We start from the raw sequence: 19,315 nt of genomic DNA, 5'->3' as shown, positions 1-19,315 counted from the left end.
GGTTTATAGTCCCTGACATGAATATGTTAGTTTACCCCCAGTAGTAAGGCACAGTTACTAACACAACACTAGAGCTCCATTCTAAATGACAGGAGAAAAATAAATGTCCTACTGAATGTAATAATCCCATAAGAGGTCCTAATGGATTTTAACAAACTTATAGTAGGCCCTAACATTGTCCTCATTTACAAATGACATCCAAATGTAACCACCATACATCAATTCAAACCCATAGCACTTGAAAGACATACTGAACATTACAAACAGCAATTAAGAGAAAGAAATTGTACTGCTGTTTTAGCATCAGAATCATGGACACAATCATCAGAAACTTGCTGGTGGTTGGTGAATTATCTCATTTATAATGATGATCCCAACAACCGGTAGCTCCTCTATGTCCCCTCCATCTTTACTGCATTGGAATTGATTAGCCATGATATTCATAGGGGAATAGGGGATATTTTGTGATGTAGACTTGTGTGTGGGGGGAGAGGAGATGCATCCCTAAATGGATGTCGGTGTGGTGGTTCACTACAGCATCTGATATCCACAAGGCGGCTTACTAGAGGCATCCTCTTCAGTGACCAGCTTATTTGGTCCAGAAAAAGACAAAAATAACTTTGATCACTGCTAAGACTTTTTTTTTTATACCAAAGTCAACACCACCCATGGGATGCATCTCCTCTCCCCCCCACACACAAGTCTACATCACAAAATATCCCCTATTCCCCTATGAATATCATGGCTAATCAATTCCAATGCAGTAAAGATGGAGGGGACATAGAGGAGCTACCTGTTGTTGGTACCATCATTATAAATGACATAATTCACCAACAACCAGAAAGTTTCTGATGATTGTGTCCATGATTCTGATGTTAAAACAGCACCACCATTTGATGTCTGCTGGCCAGTCCAGTTGTCAGCCAACCAGAAGTGATGAAGAAGAAGGGGAAAAGGGTGAGGTGTGAGGCTATTGGTACATGCAGGTACTGTGCTCTAAAGAGGAGCCCAAATTATACAGAGGATGGAGTAGGTTAGCCTGGTCCTAGATCTGTTTTGCCAATGTCAACTCTAAATGATAATTGTCAGAGCTGGCAAGACCGCACAAACAGATCTGGAACCAGGCTAGGGGTGGGGGTAACAGAAAGATCTGTTGCATATTGTGCTGTAGTAACTGGCCAGAGCGTTAACCATGTGTCAGCTGGTTTAACCATCTCCCTCGTCCTCTTTGTCCTTCTCTTCCTCGCTCGGTAAGTCCGGCAGTCGGAAACACTCCTCAAAGAAGTTGACCAGTGATTGGCTCAGGTGTTGCCGTCTGCCATCGCTATGCAGGAAGTGTCCCTCGTCTGGGTAGATCTACAGTACAGAGACATTAGAAAATAATGTAGGTAACACTATTTGGCACCCTGCTCATTACGCCTTCATGACAATGTCTTAAACATGTCATAAAGCTGAACTGTCAAGCTTACCTGTAAAGAGTAATTTGCCTTCTCGTTGATTAAATGGTTGATGAATTTTGCAGAGTGCTGGAAATTGACTTTCTCTATAGGGAGGGAGAGCGGGTAACAGGATGTGTAAGATGTTTATATTCAGTCACAGTACTTCAACAACATTCAGCCTCAAAGTTCATAAATAAAAATTACTTTGACAGGCTAACGTATTGATAGTGTTTCAAATAATGACTGTACCATCAGCAGTTGGATGGATGATCATGTACTTCCTGTCCATGAGATTACCTGCCCGGTGTGCTAAACTTGCCATCTGAAGGAAAGAGAATGCCACCATGAAATACACAGCATCTTACACATTGACTGACTAGTGTAAATACAGTGTGTGAACTGTTGTGTCTTTACCGAGTATATTCGAGAGTCTGTCTTAGGTGATCCAAGGTATCTCTCTGAAAATGCTGAAGCTGGAGAATAAAGAAAGAACAAACACATATCATTTTATTTGGCACTGTTCAAATAACAATTTATAGTTTGTAAGGCTAAATTATTCATGCAGTAAGAAATTAAGTTGATAAAGAAAATCATCATGTTATACCGTATAACTCGAAATCTGTGATGGGTGAGACGGCGGCTCCACATTTAAGCATGGAGTCTTCAGAACTTAAAAGCATGGTGGCTAAATATCCTCCATAAACCTATGGACAGATATATCACAGTATCAAGTTTCCTGAACAAACAGTATAGAACCCACTCCTATTTGCATACCGCCCCAACAGATCCACAGATGATGCAATCTCTATTGCACTCCACACTGCCCTTTCCCACCTGGACAAGAGGAACACCTACGTGAGAATGCTATTCATTGACTACAGCTCAGCATTCAACACCATAGTGCCCTCAAAGCTCATCACTAAGCTAAGGATCCTGGGACTAAACACCTCCCTCTGCAACTGGATCCTGGACTTCCTGACGGGCCGCCCCTAAGTGGTAAGGGAAGGTAACAATACATCTGCCACACTGATCCTCAACACGTGCTCAGTCCCCTCCTGTACTCCCTGTTCACCCATGACTAAATGTAAATGTAAAATGACTGCATGGCCAGGCACGACTCCAACACCATCATTAAGTTTGCCGACGACACAACAGTGGTAGGCCTGATCACCGACAACGATGAGACAGCCTATAGGGAGGAGGTCAGAGACCTGGCCGTGTGGTGCCAGGATAACAACCTCTCCCTCAACGTGACCAAGACAAAGGAGATGATTGTGGATACAGGAAAAAAAAGAGGACTGAGCACGCCCCCATTCTCATCGACGGGGCTGTAGTGGAACAGGTTGAGAGCTTCAAGTTCCTTGGCGTCCACATCACCAACGAACTATCATGGTCCAAACACACCAAGACAGTCCTGAAGAGGGCACGACAAAGCCTATTCCCCCTCAGGAGACTGAAAAGATTTGGCATGGGTCCTCAGATCCTCAAAAAATTAAACAGCTGCACCATCGAGAGCATCCTCTGGTTGCATTACCGCCTGGGATGGCAACTGCTTGGCCTCCGACCGTAAGGCACTACAGAGGGTAGTGCGTACGGCCCAGTACATCACTGGGGCCAAGCTTCCTGCCATCCAGGACCTCTATACCAGGCGGTGTCAGAGGAAGGCCCTCAAAATTGTCAAAGACTCCAGCCACCCTAGTCATAGACTGTTCTCTCTGCTACCGCACGGCAAGCGGTACCGGAGTGCCAAGTCTAGGTCCAAAATACTTCTCAACAGCTTCTACCCCCAAGCCATAAGACTCCTGAACAGCTAATCATGGCTACCCAGACTATTTGCACTGCCCCCCCCCCACCCCCCCCACCCCATCTTTTTACGCTGCTGCTACTCTGTTAATTATTTATGCATAGTCACTTTAACTCTACCCACATGTACATATTACTTCAACTACCTCAACTAGCCGGTGCCCCCGCACATTGACTCTGCACCGGTACCCCCCTGTATATATAGCCTCCCTACTGTTATTTTATTTTACTTCTGCTCTTTTTTTCTCAACACTTTTTTGTTGTTTTATTCTACTTTTTTATTAAAAATAAATGCACTGTTGGTTAAGGGCTGTAAGTAAGCATTTCACTGTAATATCTGCACCTGTTGTATTCGGCGCATGTGGCCAATACAATTTGATTTGATTTGATTTGAAATACATTGACATATCAAGGCTAGAGACTTCAGATACACCACTCCAAAGTAAGTTTCTGCCCAAATTAAGTACTAACTGCATACACATTCAAACTTTATATGGACAAATAAGTGCCAAACTGAAACATTTATGTTGTCTGCGTTGTTTTTTATTTATTTAACGAGGCAAGTCAGTTAATTCTTATTTACAGTGACGGCCAAACCCGGACGACGCTGGGCCAATTGTGCGCCGCCCTATGGGACTCCCAATCACTGCCGGATTGTGATACATCCTGGATGCCTCTAGCGCTGAGATGCAGTGTCTTAAACCACTGCGCCACTCATTGCTGGACCGTAGTGTAGTAAGTGTACATCCCAAATTGTACACTATTCCTTTTATAGTGCATTACTTCTGGTCAAAAGTAGTCCACTACAATAGTGTGCCATTTTGGCATGTACCCTAGATATGAGAGGGTGAGATTCTGCTCTATGTTCCAGACGGAGTGAAAGCCCTAGTCCACTCTTAATGCCGTTTAGCAGACGCTTTTATGCAAATCGAACCCACTACCCCTGGCGTTACAAGCACCATGCTCTACCAACTGAGCTACAAAGGACCACTTTCTTCTGCTCAAATACAGTACTACAATTGACGAGAAGGGAAGTAAAGGGAACCCAATTACCTTTTTTTCACGTGGTTTGAATAAGTAGCTAGCTTGTTTTCTTCAAGCATTGATTCTCCTTACCTTTCCATATACTCCAATTCGACTTTTGTCGATGTACATTTCTTTGGATATCAGTCTGGAATAAAGAAGAAAAAAACAATCAATGCTTTGGTTGGAAGGTCAAAAGTAGGTATTACATTTCCAACAACCCAGTAACGTACTGAAATAAAAACATTATCATAATGTCATTAAACTGTATCTGCATATATACTGAACAAAAATATAAAATGCAATATGCAACCATTTCAAAGATTTTACTGAGTTATAGTTCATATAAGGAAATCAGGCCCTAACTTATGAATTTCACATGACTGGGCAGGGGCGCAGCCATGGGTGGGCCTTGGAGGGCATAGGCCCACCCACTTGGGAGCCAGGCCCAGCCAATCAGAATGGGTTTTTCCCCACAAAAGGGCTTTATTACAGACAGAAATAACCCCCCTCCCCTCAGACGATCCCGCAGGTGAAGAAGCCGGATAGGGAGATCCTGGGCTGCCGTGGTTACACGTGGCCTGCGGTTGTGAGGCCGGTTGGACATACTGCCAAATTTTCAAAAACGACGTTGCAGGCTTATGGTAGAGAAATTAACATTAAATTCTCTGGCAACAGCTCTGGTGGACATTTCTTCAGTCAGCATGCCAATTGCACACGCCCTCAAAACTTGAGACATCTGTGGCATTGTGTTGTGTGACAAAATGGCACATTTTAGAGTGGCCTTTTATTGTCCCCAGCACAAGGTGCACTTGTGTAATGATCATGCTGTTTAATGAGCATCTTGATATGCCACACCTGTCCGGTGGATGGATTATCTTGGCAAAGGAGAAATGCTCACTAACAGGGATGTAAACAAATTTGTGCACAAAATTTGAGAGAAATAGGCTAATTGTGCGTATGGCAAATTTCTGGGATCTTTTATTTCAGCTCATGAAACATTGGACCAACACTTTACATGTTGCGTTTATATTTCTGTTCAGTATAAATACTGTAAGACGTAGCATGGTATTAGCATATTATCATTATGTAGGACCAATTATTTGAACTCTCAAGAAAGAGTCTACTGTGTCCAGGTGTCTCTCTCTCACCTGAGGGCCTCCATCTGGTCCCTCTCCTCGATCACGCCCAGTTTCCTCCTGATGCGGTGGAGGAGGTTGGTGCCCTGGAACCCGGACCCATGGCCATCGAAGCGGATCACGATGGTGCTGTAACTGCTCACCAGCACCGTGGCCCAGTCCACACGGAACTGCTCTGTCACCATCTGTCCGCCAGGCGTTCCGTCCCTAAGGGAAACAGATGACAGGCTGAACCATTGATCCCCTTATAGCTCTCTGTGACAGCGTCCAAAGTCATGAGTCCAATGTCAAAAGAGAATATGCTATAATTCTAATATAATCCCTACTGGAGTTGGTGTGAGTCATAGATATTATGTTTATATCTAGAATAAATGTGTGTGTGGGTAGTTGCTGCCATACTTACACTAGTAGCAGTAGGGGGTAGTGAGCTGTGTCTATGAAACCAGCTGGCTTCAGGATCTGCATTGTCAGAGCTGCAAGAAACAAGACTGTGTAAATGACTGTGCATGTTGTTCTTCTTAAAGGCCCAGTGCAGTCAAAAATGTGATTTTCCTATGTTTTATAAATATTTCCACACTGTGAGGTTGCGCGACAGGTGATATTCCACCCAAACTCTGTATGCCGTGGGCTCTCCAACCCTGTTCCTGCTGTTACCCACTGCTTATTTTGGGAAAACAAGTGAAATTTGTTCAACAAAACATATTTCATTAAACTGTTGACAGCCCCTTTCTCTACGAGCTCGAGAAAGAAATGAAGGAGAGAGGGGAGGAGATGGAAACGCAAGGTGGTGAGATATTCTGTAGCTAAAGGTAATGTCAGCCTATTAATTATATTATTTTTTAAATGCCCTATTACTGAGCTATTCAAAATAAAATACAAATTCACTATATTTGTAGGATAACTCTGAATTTGTTTAATTTTGGAGTATAAGCTAGACTAATTATGTATCAAATACATCTTAAATCAGTTCATTTTGTTTTTCTGCCGTGTTTAATATGCGGTACGCTACTGTAAGTATTGTATAATGGCACAATCATTATTTTTATTCTGTTTTTTGGGGGGCTCATACATAGGCCTAAGCATATGCATAAGCTTTAATATGCATATGAGGGTTTTGAATCAATCATCACCTTAGAAAATGCTGTCTATTTCATTGTGTTAGACTTTGAAACAACATCCACAAGGACCATGTTTTCACTCAGTTTCATACTGTTGTTGAACTTGTGAGGTGAGTTTTAAAAGCACATACTGTTTTGATGATAAATGTTTGATGTGATTTTCAAATGCATTTGCAATGATGCCAGAAGGGTTAGAGGGAAAAATCGACCCCTGAGTACCAGGCCATTAGCGACCTGATGATCGTTAGCGAGTTGGGTACTACCAACGTGTGTCCAGAGTGCATAAGAGGTGATTACCGTGACTCAACAGTCACGTGGAATTTTAATCGGTCCTCCCCTCAACCTCCCTACGTCTACATTTGACTCATTTCTCTCTTCCTCCTTCTTTCCACTCCTCTCCTCTTTTGACCTCACCCTCTCACCGTCCCCCCCTACTCACAAGGCAGGCAATACGCTTGACCTCATCTTCACTAGATGCTGTTCTTCTACTAACCTCACTGCAACTCCCCTCCAAGTCTCCGACCACTACTTTGTATCTCTCCCTCTCCTCCAACACTACTCACTCTGCCCCTACACAGATGGTAATGCGCCGTCGCAACCTTCGCTCTCTCTCTCCCGCTACTCTCTCCTCTTCCATCCTATCATCTCTTCCCTCTGCTCAATCCTTCTCCCTCCAATCTCCTGATTCTGCCTCCTCAACCCTCCTCTCCTCCCTTTCTGCATCCTTTGACTCTCTATGTCCCCTATCCTCCCGGCCGGCTCGGTCCTCCCCTCCAGCTCCGTGGCTTGATGACTCATTGCGAGCTCACAGAACAGAGCTCCGGGCAGCGGAGCGGAAATGGAAGAAAACTAAACTCCCTGCCGACCTGGCATCTTTTCACTCCCTCCTCTCTACATTTTCTTCATCTGTTTCTGCTGCTAAGGCCACTTTCTACCACTCTAAATTCCAAGCATCTGCCTCTAACCCTAGGAAGCTCTTTGCCACATTCTCCTCCCTGCTGAATCGTGCGAAGAGCCTTGGCGTGACCCTGGACAACACCCTGTCGTTCTCCGCTAAAATCAAGGCGGTGACCCGATCCTGCAGGTTCATGCTCTACAACATTCGGAGAGTACGACCCTGCCTTACACAGGAAGCGGCACAGGTCCTAATCCAGGCACTTGTCATCTCCCGTCTGGATTACTGCAACTCGCTGTTGGCTGGGCTCCCTGCCTGTGCCATTAAACCCCTACAACTCATCCAGAATGCCACAGCCCGTCTGGTGTTCAACCTTCCCAAGTTCTCTCACGTCACCCCGCTCCTCCGCACACTCCACTGGCTTCCAGTTGAAGCTCGCATCTGTTACAAGACCATGGTGCTTGCCTATGGAGCTGTGAGGGGATCGGCACCTCTGTACCTTCAGGCTCTGATCAGTCCCTACATCCAAACGAGGGCATTGCGTTCATCCACCTCTGGACTGCTGGCTCCCCTTCCTCAGCGGAAGCATAGTTCCCGCTCAGCCCAGTCAAAACTGTTCGCTGCTCTGGCACCCCAATGGTGGAACAAGCTCCCTCACGACGCCAGGACAGCGGAGTCACTCACCACCTTCCGGAGACATTTGAAACCCCACCTCTTTAAGGAATACCTGGGATAGGATAAAGTAATCCTTCTACCCCCCCCCCCCCTAAAAATAAAAATAAATAAAAATAAAAATATTGTAAAGTGGTTATCCCACTGCCTATAGGGTGAATGCACCTATTTGTAAGTCGCTCTGGATAAGAGCGTCTGCTAAATGACGTAAATGTAAATGTAAATGTGAAAATGATAATTCCCTTAGTGTAAGAGCTGTTTGAAAACACCACCTAAAATCTCAGTCTGTTTTGGTGGGATGGAGTTTTGGCCTGCCTGGACCAATAAGAAAGAGAGTTCTAAACCTCCGTGCCAATAACAGCTAGTTTTCAGTTTCCCCCTCCACACTCAGACCACTCCCAGACAATCCTAGCAAAATTCTTTTTTAAGAAATTGCTCTTTGCTAAGAAGCTATTTTTGTTTATTTTTGACCATTTTAATTGAAAACAATCACATTAATTTACTAATTGTTACCCAGAAATGATCTAATATTGAGATTTTAAAAAACGGCTGCATTGGACCTTTAAATTATCATATCAAATCATAACTAATGCCATTGTAACAGCATTTATGAAGACAATAACCCATATAATGTCATCATAAGAAATGCAACTGAAGCAGGCATTGGCTAGTAGTTTCTATGAATAGGTGCACCATGGAGGGATACCTACTGTAATCGTCTATGGTGATGGTCTCGTACTCCACTTTGGGCATCTGCATGTTGTGGTACGTGTTATTCACTCCCTCGTTAGTCTCCAGGTCCAGGACCTCTGCAGTGACATGGAAGAAACAAGCTTATGGTTCACTTACAGTACTGTCTGAGTGGCAGCTTCATGAAAAATCGAACACATTTCCCATTGAATGATGTGTGATATAAACACTATGCTGAATAAAATGCCCCTCAGCTTCAGTGCTCTTTATGGTACAGGCCAGGGTCAGGCCTCATAACGCTCACTCTGTTTGTCTTTGGTGCTGTAGATGGCAACACTGGGTACATCAGGGCCTGGATGGGGATACATGTGGAGAGGGAGAGAGAGAAAGGGGTGGAGGTTGTAGGTTATTATAGGAAGAAGCACTTTAAGGTGCAGATGAATGGCCTCAAATGGAAAAGCAAACAAAACATTTAAACCCTTTTTTCTGTAGCATTTCACTGTATTTAAAAATCAGAGCTCATTCAAAAATGCCTCTGTGTCATTCCACGAAGAGTACCTTTTGCGTCCCTTTGATATTTTAAGAAGAAATTGTGCCCCAATATTGCATTTTAAAAGCCTGTATATTAAATGAAATGCCCTTTAATAAAGACCACATGGAGAATTCCATAAATCAGATTTTTTTATATGAATGAAGACTTGCTAAAGTGCCAACATTCAGCCCCTGTGCACCCATTGTAGATAATTTTAACCCAATTAACCCCAACATTTCTCCAAGATTTCACCATCATTGTAAAGCCCTAGTTATTTTGTTACTTTGACAAAAAGTCATTTCTGAAGATTATTATTTATTTCATGTGATTAGTGATTCTTTTAAGTCTGTCCCTCATTTTAAGGTCAACCCTGTTACATGAACTGAACTCTTGTTTAAATATGTTTTTCAATAGTCAAATCATAGTGTAAGAGAAGATGAGCTGGTTCTACTCTTTTTGGCAATTTTCTGGTGTTTTGTGGTGGAAAACTGAGCGGGTCGAGCATAACACGTCAACCCTGTTACCCACAGATAGGCTAGAAATGTTTGAACGATTCATTTTTTTAATGAAGCTTCAATTGTCACTCCCTGTTGCACATAACAAGCTTCCATTCCCTCTGTCACAAGGGGATTTTTGGCTGATTTAAGATGAAATCGTCAACCCTGTTACGATCAACCCGGATACTTTATTTGGCACTTACTATAGTCATTTATATTTAACCTCTTGAGATGGAAAAACTAGTTTTTTATGAAGTTGAACATGTGCTCTTTATAACAGAATGTTAACATTAGGTGAAATCCAAGTTCTTTTTTTTCTTTTCTTTTGTCTTTACATTTCTCAAAAGGCACCGAATTGGTGGAATGAGCCCTCTGTTTCTCTAACCATCTTCAGTAATGCAAGTCTTGAAATAACCTCTCGCAGCCAGCCATGTGTCATTACTGAGAAGCCACTGTCTGTCTGTAGCACCTTGGGGAGCAGCTGAATGAATACCAGGCTGTTATTATTACTCCAGACAGTCAGTACAGACCAGGGCTGCTCTCCTCTCACAAGATCTAATTAATGAAAAATCGGTTGCCTTTTTTCCTCTCTGGAGCGGACCCTCTAAACAAATCAGCTGTCATGGCAACCGCACCGGTAGGCGAGATAAGGATGATGAGCGTTCTCAGAGGAAATGAGAACACAGACGTAAATAAGGCCATGGGCCCTGCTCTCATGTCATAGATAGACCCTGTCTGACACACAGGAAGCAGGGCAGGAAATAGGGCTTTATGCCAACTACTGTAGTTTGATACACAGCAGGAACACTTCAGGATACAGCCTAGCGATTCACATTTGGTCTGGTAAGGGGCTTGAGTTATGTCTGACTGGCAAGTAGAAACAGTGGTTAGTACCGACTGCTGTCACATTCAATACAACCTTTTGCCACAGCATTGAACACTAATTCAATTTCATATTTTGACTGAGTATGTTTAGTGTCAAATGTAGATTTTTAAATCTACATTTGACACTAAACACCCACTAAAACCCTGTCAGCATAGTCAAAGACTTCAATTTATTTATATATCACAAAAATATACTGATTCAGTCAAGTACAACATATGCTGCTTAGTGTTCAAGATTGAAGGTCAGGAGCACTCACCTTTACAGTTGAGCAGGAAGTACTGCATGTTGTGGCTGAAGGAGCCATCCACATAGCCACACTTGAACTCACACGACAGACAGCGACGGTTGAATGGGCCATTGGTGTCCGCACTGACATAGCATAGATAAAGAAAACCACGCTATTAGCATTATACGCTATTCAATTTTTTAAAAGACACCTACAGGGCCTCCTGATTGGCGCAGAGGTCTAAGGCACTGCATCGCAGTGTTGCGGCGTCACTACTGTGTCATTACCGTCCGTGACCGGGAGTCCCATAGGGCGGCACACAATTGGCCAAGTGTCGTCCGGGTTAGGGTTTGGCCGGGGGGGGGCTTTACTTGGCTCATCGCGCTCTAGAGACACCTTGTGGTGGGCCGGGCGCCTGCAGGCTGACTTCGCTCGTCATTTGAACAGTGTTTCCTCCGACACATTGGTGCAGCTGGCTTCCGGGTTAAGCGAGCGGGTGTTAAGAAGCGTGGTTTAGCGGGTCATGTTTCGGAGGACGCATGACTCGACCTTTGCCTCTCCCGAGCCCATTGGGGAGTTGCAGCGATGAGAAAAGATCGTAATCACGAAAAAGGGGGTAAAAAATATTATAATAAAGGCACCTACATAGTGATCTCTCACAGAATAAACCATTAGAGAGGTAAATCCAGAAATCAAATTATACCTGTAGAGGTGTCGTCGTTTTGGATCATCCTCTGTGCTCAAAAAGTATCTGTAAAACATTGTGATGAAGATCAGTTTGGAGTTCAATTACTATTACCTGAACAAGACAAGGTAAGTCAAATATCCATGGTAATATTTGATCAACTATAAGTGATAGGAAATTATACGTTCATTTGGAAATCATAATGGTACTATTTGGTCATGTTACTGTAATGTATGGGTGGAGAGGCTTACATGAGCTGCCTGTCTTGGCTGTAGGCCAGTATCTGAGTGACGTCCCAGTCTCCTGATGTTAGGGACTGCAGAGTGTCTGTGCTGGTATTGGGCTGGAATGGAACAATACATCACATTGCATGACAACTCAGGAAAGAAGAGTTGGCTATATAACAGCTCATACAGTTTGAGACCAGGCTGGGCATACAGAGGCCAGGATTAAATACAAGGTACATTATAGAGCAGCACATTGAACTTGACTTGCGCTGCGTTTACCATGAGTGTGTTCTCCGCAAAACATCGGGGCAAATGCTTTTAAAAGGCGCATTGTGGGCTGTCCAGTGCACTGCTCTATAACGCGGCTAGAGTTTTAGAGAAGAGAACAAACAGAGGTGTTTTACCTGGGAGGTGGACATGGAGATATGGAAGAACTTTCCCCTTCCACCCTGAGGAACAGCTCTGGTGAAGAAGAACTTGTATCCGTCATGGGAGAAGAGTGGCCCTTCGTTCTGCAACAGGAAGAGGAAGGAGTAGGTGAGTGTGAGTGAGCATGTATGAGACAGCTAAACTGTCCAACTGCACTTCTGTCCCTCCTACCCTCTCCCCTTGTAATGTACTGTGTGTACTTCACTGGATAGTTATTTTTGTATGTGTGTTGTGTGTGATACATGTTATGCTTTTACTGTTCTTATCACTTACCTGTCTGTGTAGCCAGCCCTCACTTTCATCCTCATGTTTCTGGAAAAATAACATGGCGATTACAAAATGAATACTGCATGCACGTCTACAGTGCTTTTGTTCAAGTTACATACTACAGTAATTTATTTGAATGTTGAGGACAGAAAGTAAGGACAACTTGGATAGTGACTGAGGAGGCAAGAAAGAGGTAGAGCTAATGTAAGAGAGGGTGACGGTGTGTGTGTGTATGTGTGTGTGTATGTGTGTGTGTGTGTCTGTGTGTGTGTGCGCATGTTTCACCTTGGTGCAGACTCCTGTGGTGGCCTCACACAGTGTCAGTATGGAGTTGTTCTGAGCTCTGTTCAGCCAGTTGACTGCCAGCTTGGTGCTGGTGGCCCACTTTACCATTGTGATGTAATATTCACTTCTAAAAGAAAAAATGGAATGTGTTACAACTTTCTTACTTACAACATTCTGTAGGATTTTTCCTGCAGGATTTCCTGAAAGGTGACAAGTTTGCATATCTACTATTCCCTATGGGATCATAAAGATGACCTTTAACCTTGTGTAACAGTGTCAGTCAGTCAGTGAGACCCTCACCCTATCCTGGGGTCGTCTGGTTTCTTTATCTCCACCGTGTGAACGGGGCCGTTCAGACTCACCACAGACAGATGTACAACAGGGTTGTTCTCCCCAGCCTGCAGGGGCAGAGACAGCTTATGCCAGAGATCATATAATTCTGTGGGTTATACAGTATCTATATTGACAATTTTTGTCTGCGTGAAATCGACTGTCAGATCCACACAACTCTGTATAAGAGTTGATCTCTTTTCTGTTCCGACCTGGGTTTGAACCAGGGACGTTCTGCACAACAACACTTCGTACTCTTTCAATACCACTAACCCAGAAAAGTCAAGGCAGTGTAGGGCAGAAAGGACAGAGAATATAGAAGAGACTGTATCTAGGACCTACCTTAGGGTAGTGATACTCCAGCCCTGTTGGATACGAGGCGCCAGTGAAGATGGGGACCTCCATCTTGGGCACCAGGGTGTCGTTGATGGTGGCGTAGGCCAGTCTGAGACCGTCTGGAGACCACCAATGGGCTATATGGGTCTGCAGGATCTCCTCTGTAACAACATACACGCCCATAAACAATTAACTACTGTATCACAAACACACTCTATAAAACATGGTGATAAATAATGTCCATTCATCATTCAAGACAATCTACAGTGCCCTCCGTAATTATTGGGACAGTGAAGCATTTTTTCTTCTTTTGACTCTATACTTCAATAGTTTGGATTTGAAATTTAACAATGACTATGAGGTTAAAGTGCAGACTGTCAGCTTTAATTTGAGGGTATTTTCATCCATATCGGGTGAACCATTTAGAAACTGCAGCACCTTTTGTACATAGTCCCCCCATTTTAGGGCACCAACAGTATTGGGAAAAATGTGTATTCAAGTAGTAAAACATTAAATATTTGGTTCCATATTCATAGCACGCAATGACTACATCAAGCTTGTGACTATACAAATTGGTTGGATGCATTTGCTGTTTGTTTTGGTTGTGTTTCAGATGATTATGTGCCCAATAGAAATGAATGGTAAAGATGTATTGTATCATTTTGGAGTCACTTTCATTGTAGATAATATGTTTCTAAACACTTCTACATGAATGTGGATGCTACCATGATTACAGATAATCCAGAATGAATCATGAATAATGATGAGTGAGAAGGTTACAGACGCACAAATATCACCCCCCCAAAAAAAAAGCTAACCTTCCCTGTTATTGTAATGGGGAGAGGTTAGAATGTCTTGGGGGGTATGATATTTGTGCGTCTGTAACTTTCTCACTCATTACTATTTACAATTAATTCAGGATTCTCTGTAATCGTTGGTAGCATCCACATTCATGTAGAAGTGTTTAGAAACATATTCTATTCTTATTTACAATAAAAGTGACTCCATAATGACACAATACATTATTTACCATTTATTTCTATTGGGCACAAAATAATCTGAAACACAACCAAAACAAACAGCAAATGCATCCAACAAACGTGTAGAGTCACAAGCTTGATGTGCTATGAATATGGGACCAAATACTTAACTTTTTACTACTTTAATACACATACAAGTGAATTTGTCCCAATACTTTTGCCCCCTCCCTACACAACTGGGTCCTGGACTTTCTGACGGGTTGCCCCAGGTGGTGAAGGTAGGCAACATTACCTCCTCCACACTGAACCCTCCTGTACTCCCTGTATACCCACGACTGTGTGGCCTCACACAGTTCCAATCCTATCAAGTTTGCTGACAACACGACAGTTGTAGGCCTTTTTATACTGCTGCTACTCGCTGTTTATTATCTATGCATAGTCACTTTACCCCTACCTACATGTACAAATTACTTTGACTAACCTGTACCACCGCACATTGACTCGGTACCAGTACCCCCTGTATATAGCCTCATATTGTTATTTTAGTGTTACTTTTTATTTTATTTTTTACTTTAGTTTATTTAGTAAATATTTTCTTAACTCTATTTCTTGAACTGCATTGTTGGTTTTGTAAGTGGGCTTGTAAGAAAGAATTTCACGGTAAGGTCTACACATTTGCATCCTGTAGCACTAACTCCAAAAAGTTTTGGGACACTGTAAAGTCCATGGAGAATAAGAGCACTTCCTCCCAGCTGCCCACTGCACTGAGGCTAGGGAAACACTATCACCGCCGATAAATCTACAATAATCGAGAATTTCAACAAGCATTTTGCTACAGCTGGCCATGCTTTCCATCTGGCTACCACTAACCCGGCCACCAACTCTGCACCCTCTGCTGCAACTTGCCCATGCCCCTCCCGCTTCTCCTTCACACAAATTCAGACAGCTGATGTTTTGAAAGCGCTGCAAAATATGGACCCCTACAAATCAGCTGGGCTAGACAATCTGGACCCTTTCTTTCTAAAACTAGCCGTCGAAATTGTCGCAACCCCTATTACTAGTCTGTTCAACCTCTCTTTCATAACGTCTGAGATCCCCAGAGATTGGAAAGCTGCCGCGGTCATCCCCCTCTTCAAAGGGGTGACACTCTAGATCCAAACTGCTACAGACCTATATCCATCCTGCCCTGCCTTTCGAAAGTATTCGAAAGCCAAGTTAACAAACAGATCATCGACCATTTCGAATACCACCGTACCTTCTCCGCTATGCAATCCGGTTTCCGAGCTGGTTACGGGTGCACTTCAGCCACGCTCAAGGTCCTAAACGATATTATAACCGCGATTGATAATAGACAGTACTGTGCAGCCGTCTTCATCGACCTGGCCAAGGCTTTCGACTCTGTCAACCACCGCATTCTTATTGGCAGACTAAATAGCCTTGGTTTCTCAAATGACTGCCTCGCCTGGTTCACCAACTACTTCTCAGATAGAGTTCAGTGTGTCAAATCGGAGGGCCTGTTGTCTGGACCTATGGCAGTCTCTATGGGGGTGCCACAGGGTTCAATTCTTGGGCCGACACTTTACTCCGTGTATATCAATGATGTCGCTCTTGCTGCTGGTGACTCTCAGATCCACCTCTACGAGACGACACCATTTTGTATACATCTGGCCCTTCATTGGACACTGTGTTAACAAACCTCCAAACGAGCTTCAATGCCATACAACAATCCTTCAGTAGCCTTCAACTGCTCTTAAACACTAGTAAAACTAAATGCATGCTTTTCAATCGAACGCTGCTGGCACCCGCCCACCCGACTAGAATCACCACTCTCGACGGGTCTGACCTAGAGTATGTGGACAACTACAAATACCTAGGTGTCTGGTTAGACTGTAAACTCAACTTCCAGACTCACATAAAGAATCTCCAATCCAAAGTTAAATCTAGAATCGGCTTCCCTATTTCGCAACAAAGCCTCCTTCACTCATGCTGCCAAACATGCCCTCGTAAAACTGACTATCCTACCGATCCTTGACTTCGCGATGTCATTTACAAAATAGCCTCCAACACTCTACTCAGCAAATTGGATGTAGTCTATCACAGTGCCATCCGTTTTGTCTCCAAAGCCCCATACACTACCCACCACTGTGACCTGTACGCTCTTGTTGGCTGGTCCTCACTACATGTTCGTCGTCAAACCCACTGGCTCCAGGCCATCTATAAATCACTGCTAGGCAAATCCCCGCCTTATCTTAGCTCATTGGTCACCATAGCAGCACCCACCCGTAGTCTGCGCTCCAGCAGGTATATCTCACTGGTCATTCCCAAAGCCAACACCTCCTTTGGCCGCCATTCCTTCCAGTTCTCTGCTGCCAATGACTGGAACGAATTGCAAAAATCTCTGAAGCTGGAGACTCTTATCTCCCTCAATAACTTTAAGCATCAGTTGTCAGAGCACCTTACCAATCACTGCACCTGTACAGAGCCCATCTGAAATTAGCCCACCCAACTACCTCATCCCTATATTGTTATTTATTTTGCTCTTTTGCACCCCAGTATCTCTATTTGCACATAATCTCTTGCACATCTAGCATTCCAGTGTTAATACTATTGTAATTATTCTGCACTATAGCCTATTTATTGCCTTACCTCCATAACTTGCTACATTTGCACACACTGTATATATATTTTCTGTTGTATTTCTGACTTTATGTTTTTTACCCCATATGTAACTCTGTGTTGTTTTTATTGCACTACTTTGCTTTATCTTGGCCAGGTCGCAGTTGTAAATGAGAACCTGTTCTCAACTGGCTTACCTGGTTAAATAAAGGTGAAATAAAAAAAAAACACCTGCTGTATGCGCATGTGATCATTTAAAATGGTCAAACCATACGGACACTGTGGTGAAGAAGGCACAACAGCGACTCTTCAACCTCAGAAGGCTGAAGAAATTCACCCTGTCCCCGAGGGCCCTTACAGTGTTCTATAGGAGCACCATCGAGAGCATACTGTCAGGCTGCATCACAGCCTGGTACGGTAACTCCACTGCCGCTGACTGCAAAGCTCTACAGAGGGTGGTATGTTCAGCCGATCGCACCATTGGGTGCACACTGCCTACCCTCTAGGACATGTACAACACAAGGTGTCGTAGGAAGGCCAAGAAGATCATCAAGGACCTCAGCCACCCGAGCCACGGCCTGTTCTCCCAGCTTCCATCACTCAACGGACATTTACCCTGCCCCACCACCCTCATTCACTTCTCTTTGACATGCAATGTTGGAGCTCGGAGCGTAAGAATTTCACTGTACCAAATGCATCTGCGACCCTGTGCATGTGACTAATACAATCTTCTATCTATCTATCTAAGGTTAAAAGATCGTTATTAGGTTAATAGTAAAGCTAATAGTCTGTTGTTTACTGCTACAATGTACATGTCATCATATCCCAAAGTAACTTCATTAGCTGTGTGTGCTGATAAAGGATATCTCATACATAACACTGTGTAAATATTTCTGATTTATGGCACCCAATTACTGTACTGTCACTGGAGGAGAGAGGTCCATTACTCATAGCTAAGTATGACATGTTGGAGGGTTAAAGACCGATACAGACAGATAGAATATCAGATTATGTTGTGGGTCAACATATGTCTTTATCATTCATCAGGTGTGAGAAGCGCATGTCAAAAGGTCATTTGAAAACAGAGCTTATGAAAAGGACAAGAGAAGTAATTACGTAAATGAATGGCGTTATGGACAAAGTAAAATACAATCCACATATGCCCACCAGATGGCAGCATAGACCTCATAGGAAGGCTTCCTATTAGAAAAATAGTACAAACAGGCAGCAGCCATTCCCTGAGACAAACACAATAATGACTGAACTCCAAAGACCTTGGCTGTGGGTTCTCTGATTCAGTTGACAGAAAATGAGGATGGTCTACGAAGGATGGTGAAGACCAGCATACAGAGATTGTGAGTGGGAGAGTGGTGTATGATGGGTATATTGGACATTGAACAAACATGTTGACTCATCGTTCCCTTCTCTAAGGATGAGATACGGATTATGAAATAACTAATTGAATGCTTTCAAGAACAGTGTTCAACATAATCTTCAGTACAGTATGACAGCATACATCCAACACATTCTTATTGCTGCATAGAAGAGACTGCTGTATAAAAGACCATATGTATGATGGGTCATAATGGGGTATGAATAGCAGGGTTGGGGTCAATTCTGAATTGCATTGCTAATTGCTCTTTAATTCCAATTAAATTGTTTAATTTGAACTGAATTTGAATTGGCCACACCCCACAGGAAGCAGAATTTGAATTGAATTTGAATTAAATATGGAATTCGCAGTAGGGGGGAATTGGCCACACCACCGCTGTTGTTATTGTTTTTGTTGGAGCAGCATGGTAAAAACCCCCACCAAAAAACAGTGTTCGTTGCATTGATAAGTGGCATATCCTTTAGATCAGGGGTGTCAAACGTCCGGCCCGCGGGCCGGATTAGGCCCGCAAACGGGTTTAATCCGCCCAGCGAGATGATAAAAAAATAAATTATAATAATAAAAAATTTGTCAAGTATAAAAATGCGCTGCAATTTTTCAATAAAATAAACTGCTGTTCCAATTGCGTCCACTGGATGGCGCAATAGCAATTGTGTTAAGCAAGCAAACTGTTTATACCGGGGCAGAGCAAGTAGGTCAAGCACGTGCAGCCAATGAGCTACTTTGTTTTGCCCGCGATATTTATTACGGCTTCTACTTTTAACAGTATGTGCTTTGGCACCCTCATTGCCCCAATATGTCTCTGTCAAAAAGAGAAAAGTGGACGTAGAGTGCAGAGTGTTCCAAG

The 19,315-nt window shown here is 43.4% G+C and overlaps 1 protein-coding gene across 2 annotated transcripts in view; it reads right to left on the bottom strand.

The window, feature by feature from the left end:
• Positions 1-789: 789 nt before the first annotated feature.
• LOC121580980 (dipeptidyl aminopeptidase-like protein 6) overlaps positions 790-19,315 on the bottom strand; it is a 146,036-nt gene continuing 127,510 nt past the window's right edge. For both annotated transcript variants that reach the window (XM_041896235.2, XM_041896236.2), the window contains exons 9-26: positions 13,486-13,640; positions 13,114-13,211; positions 12,814-12,940; positions 12,535-12,573; positions 12,237-12,344; positions 11,857-11,948; positions 11,624-11,671; positions 10,951-11,063; positions 9,084-9,131; positions 8,800-8,898; positions 5,808-5,877; positions 5,417-5,611; positions 4,359-4,413; positions 2,044-2,143; positions 1,854-1,912; positions 1,689-1,761; positions 1,470-1,543; positions 790-1,356 (exon numbers count right to left, since the gene is read on the bottom strand). In XM_041896235.2, the coding sequence (XP_041752169.2) occupies positions 1,207-1,356; positions 1,470-1,543; positions 1,689-1,761; positions 1,854-1,912; positions 2,044-2,143; positions 4,359-4,413; positions 5,417-5,611; positions 5,808-5,877; positions 8,800-8,898; positions 9,084-9,131; positions 10,951-11,063; positions 11,624-11,671; positions 11,857-11,948; positions 12,237-12,344; positions 12,535-12,573; positions 12,814-12,940; positions 13,114-13,211; positions 13,486-13,640 (1,703 nt within the window). In that variant the 3' untranslated portion in view covers positions 790-1,206. The remainder of the gene's footprint in view (positions 1,357-1,469; positions 1,544-1,688; positions 1,762-1,853; positions 1,913-2,043; positions 2,144-4,358; positions 4,414-5,416; positions 5,612-5,807; positions 5,878-8,799; positions 8,899-9,083; positions 9,132-10,950; positions 11,064-11,623; positions 11,672-11,856; positions 11,949-12,236; positions 12,345-12,534; positions 12,574-12,813; positions 12,941-13,113; positions 13,212-13,485; positions 13,641-19,315) is intronic.

The sequence above is a fragment of the Coregonus clupeaformis genome, chromosome 14 (assembly GCF_020615455.1).
Source record: "Coregonus clupeaformis isolate EN_2021a chromosome 14, ASM2061545v1, whole genome shotgun sequence".
In the NCBI taxonomy this organism is placed as follows: domain Eukaryota; kingdom Metazoa; phylum Chordata; class Actinopteri; order Salmoniformes; family Salmonidae; genus Coregonus; species Coregonus clupeaformis.
Note: the sequence above shows the minus strand (reverse complement) of the source record. Positions and strands in the feature narration are given on the sequence as shown.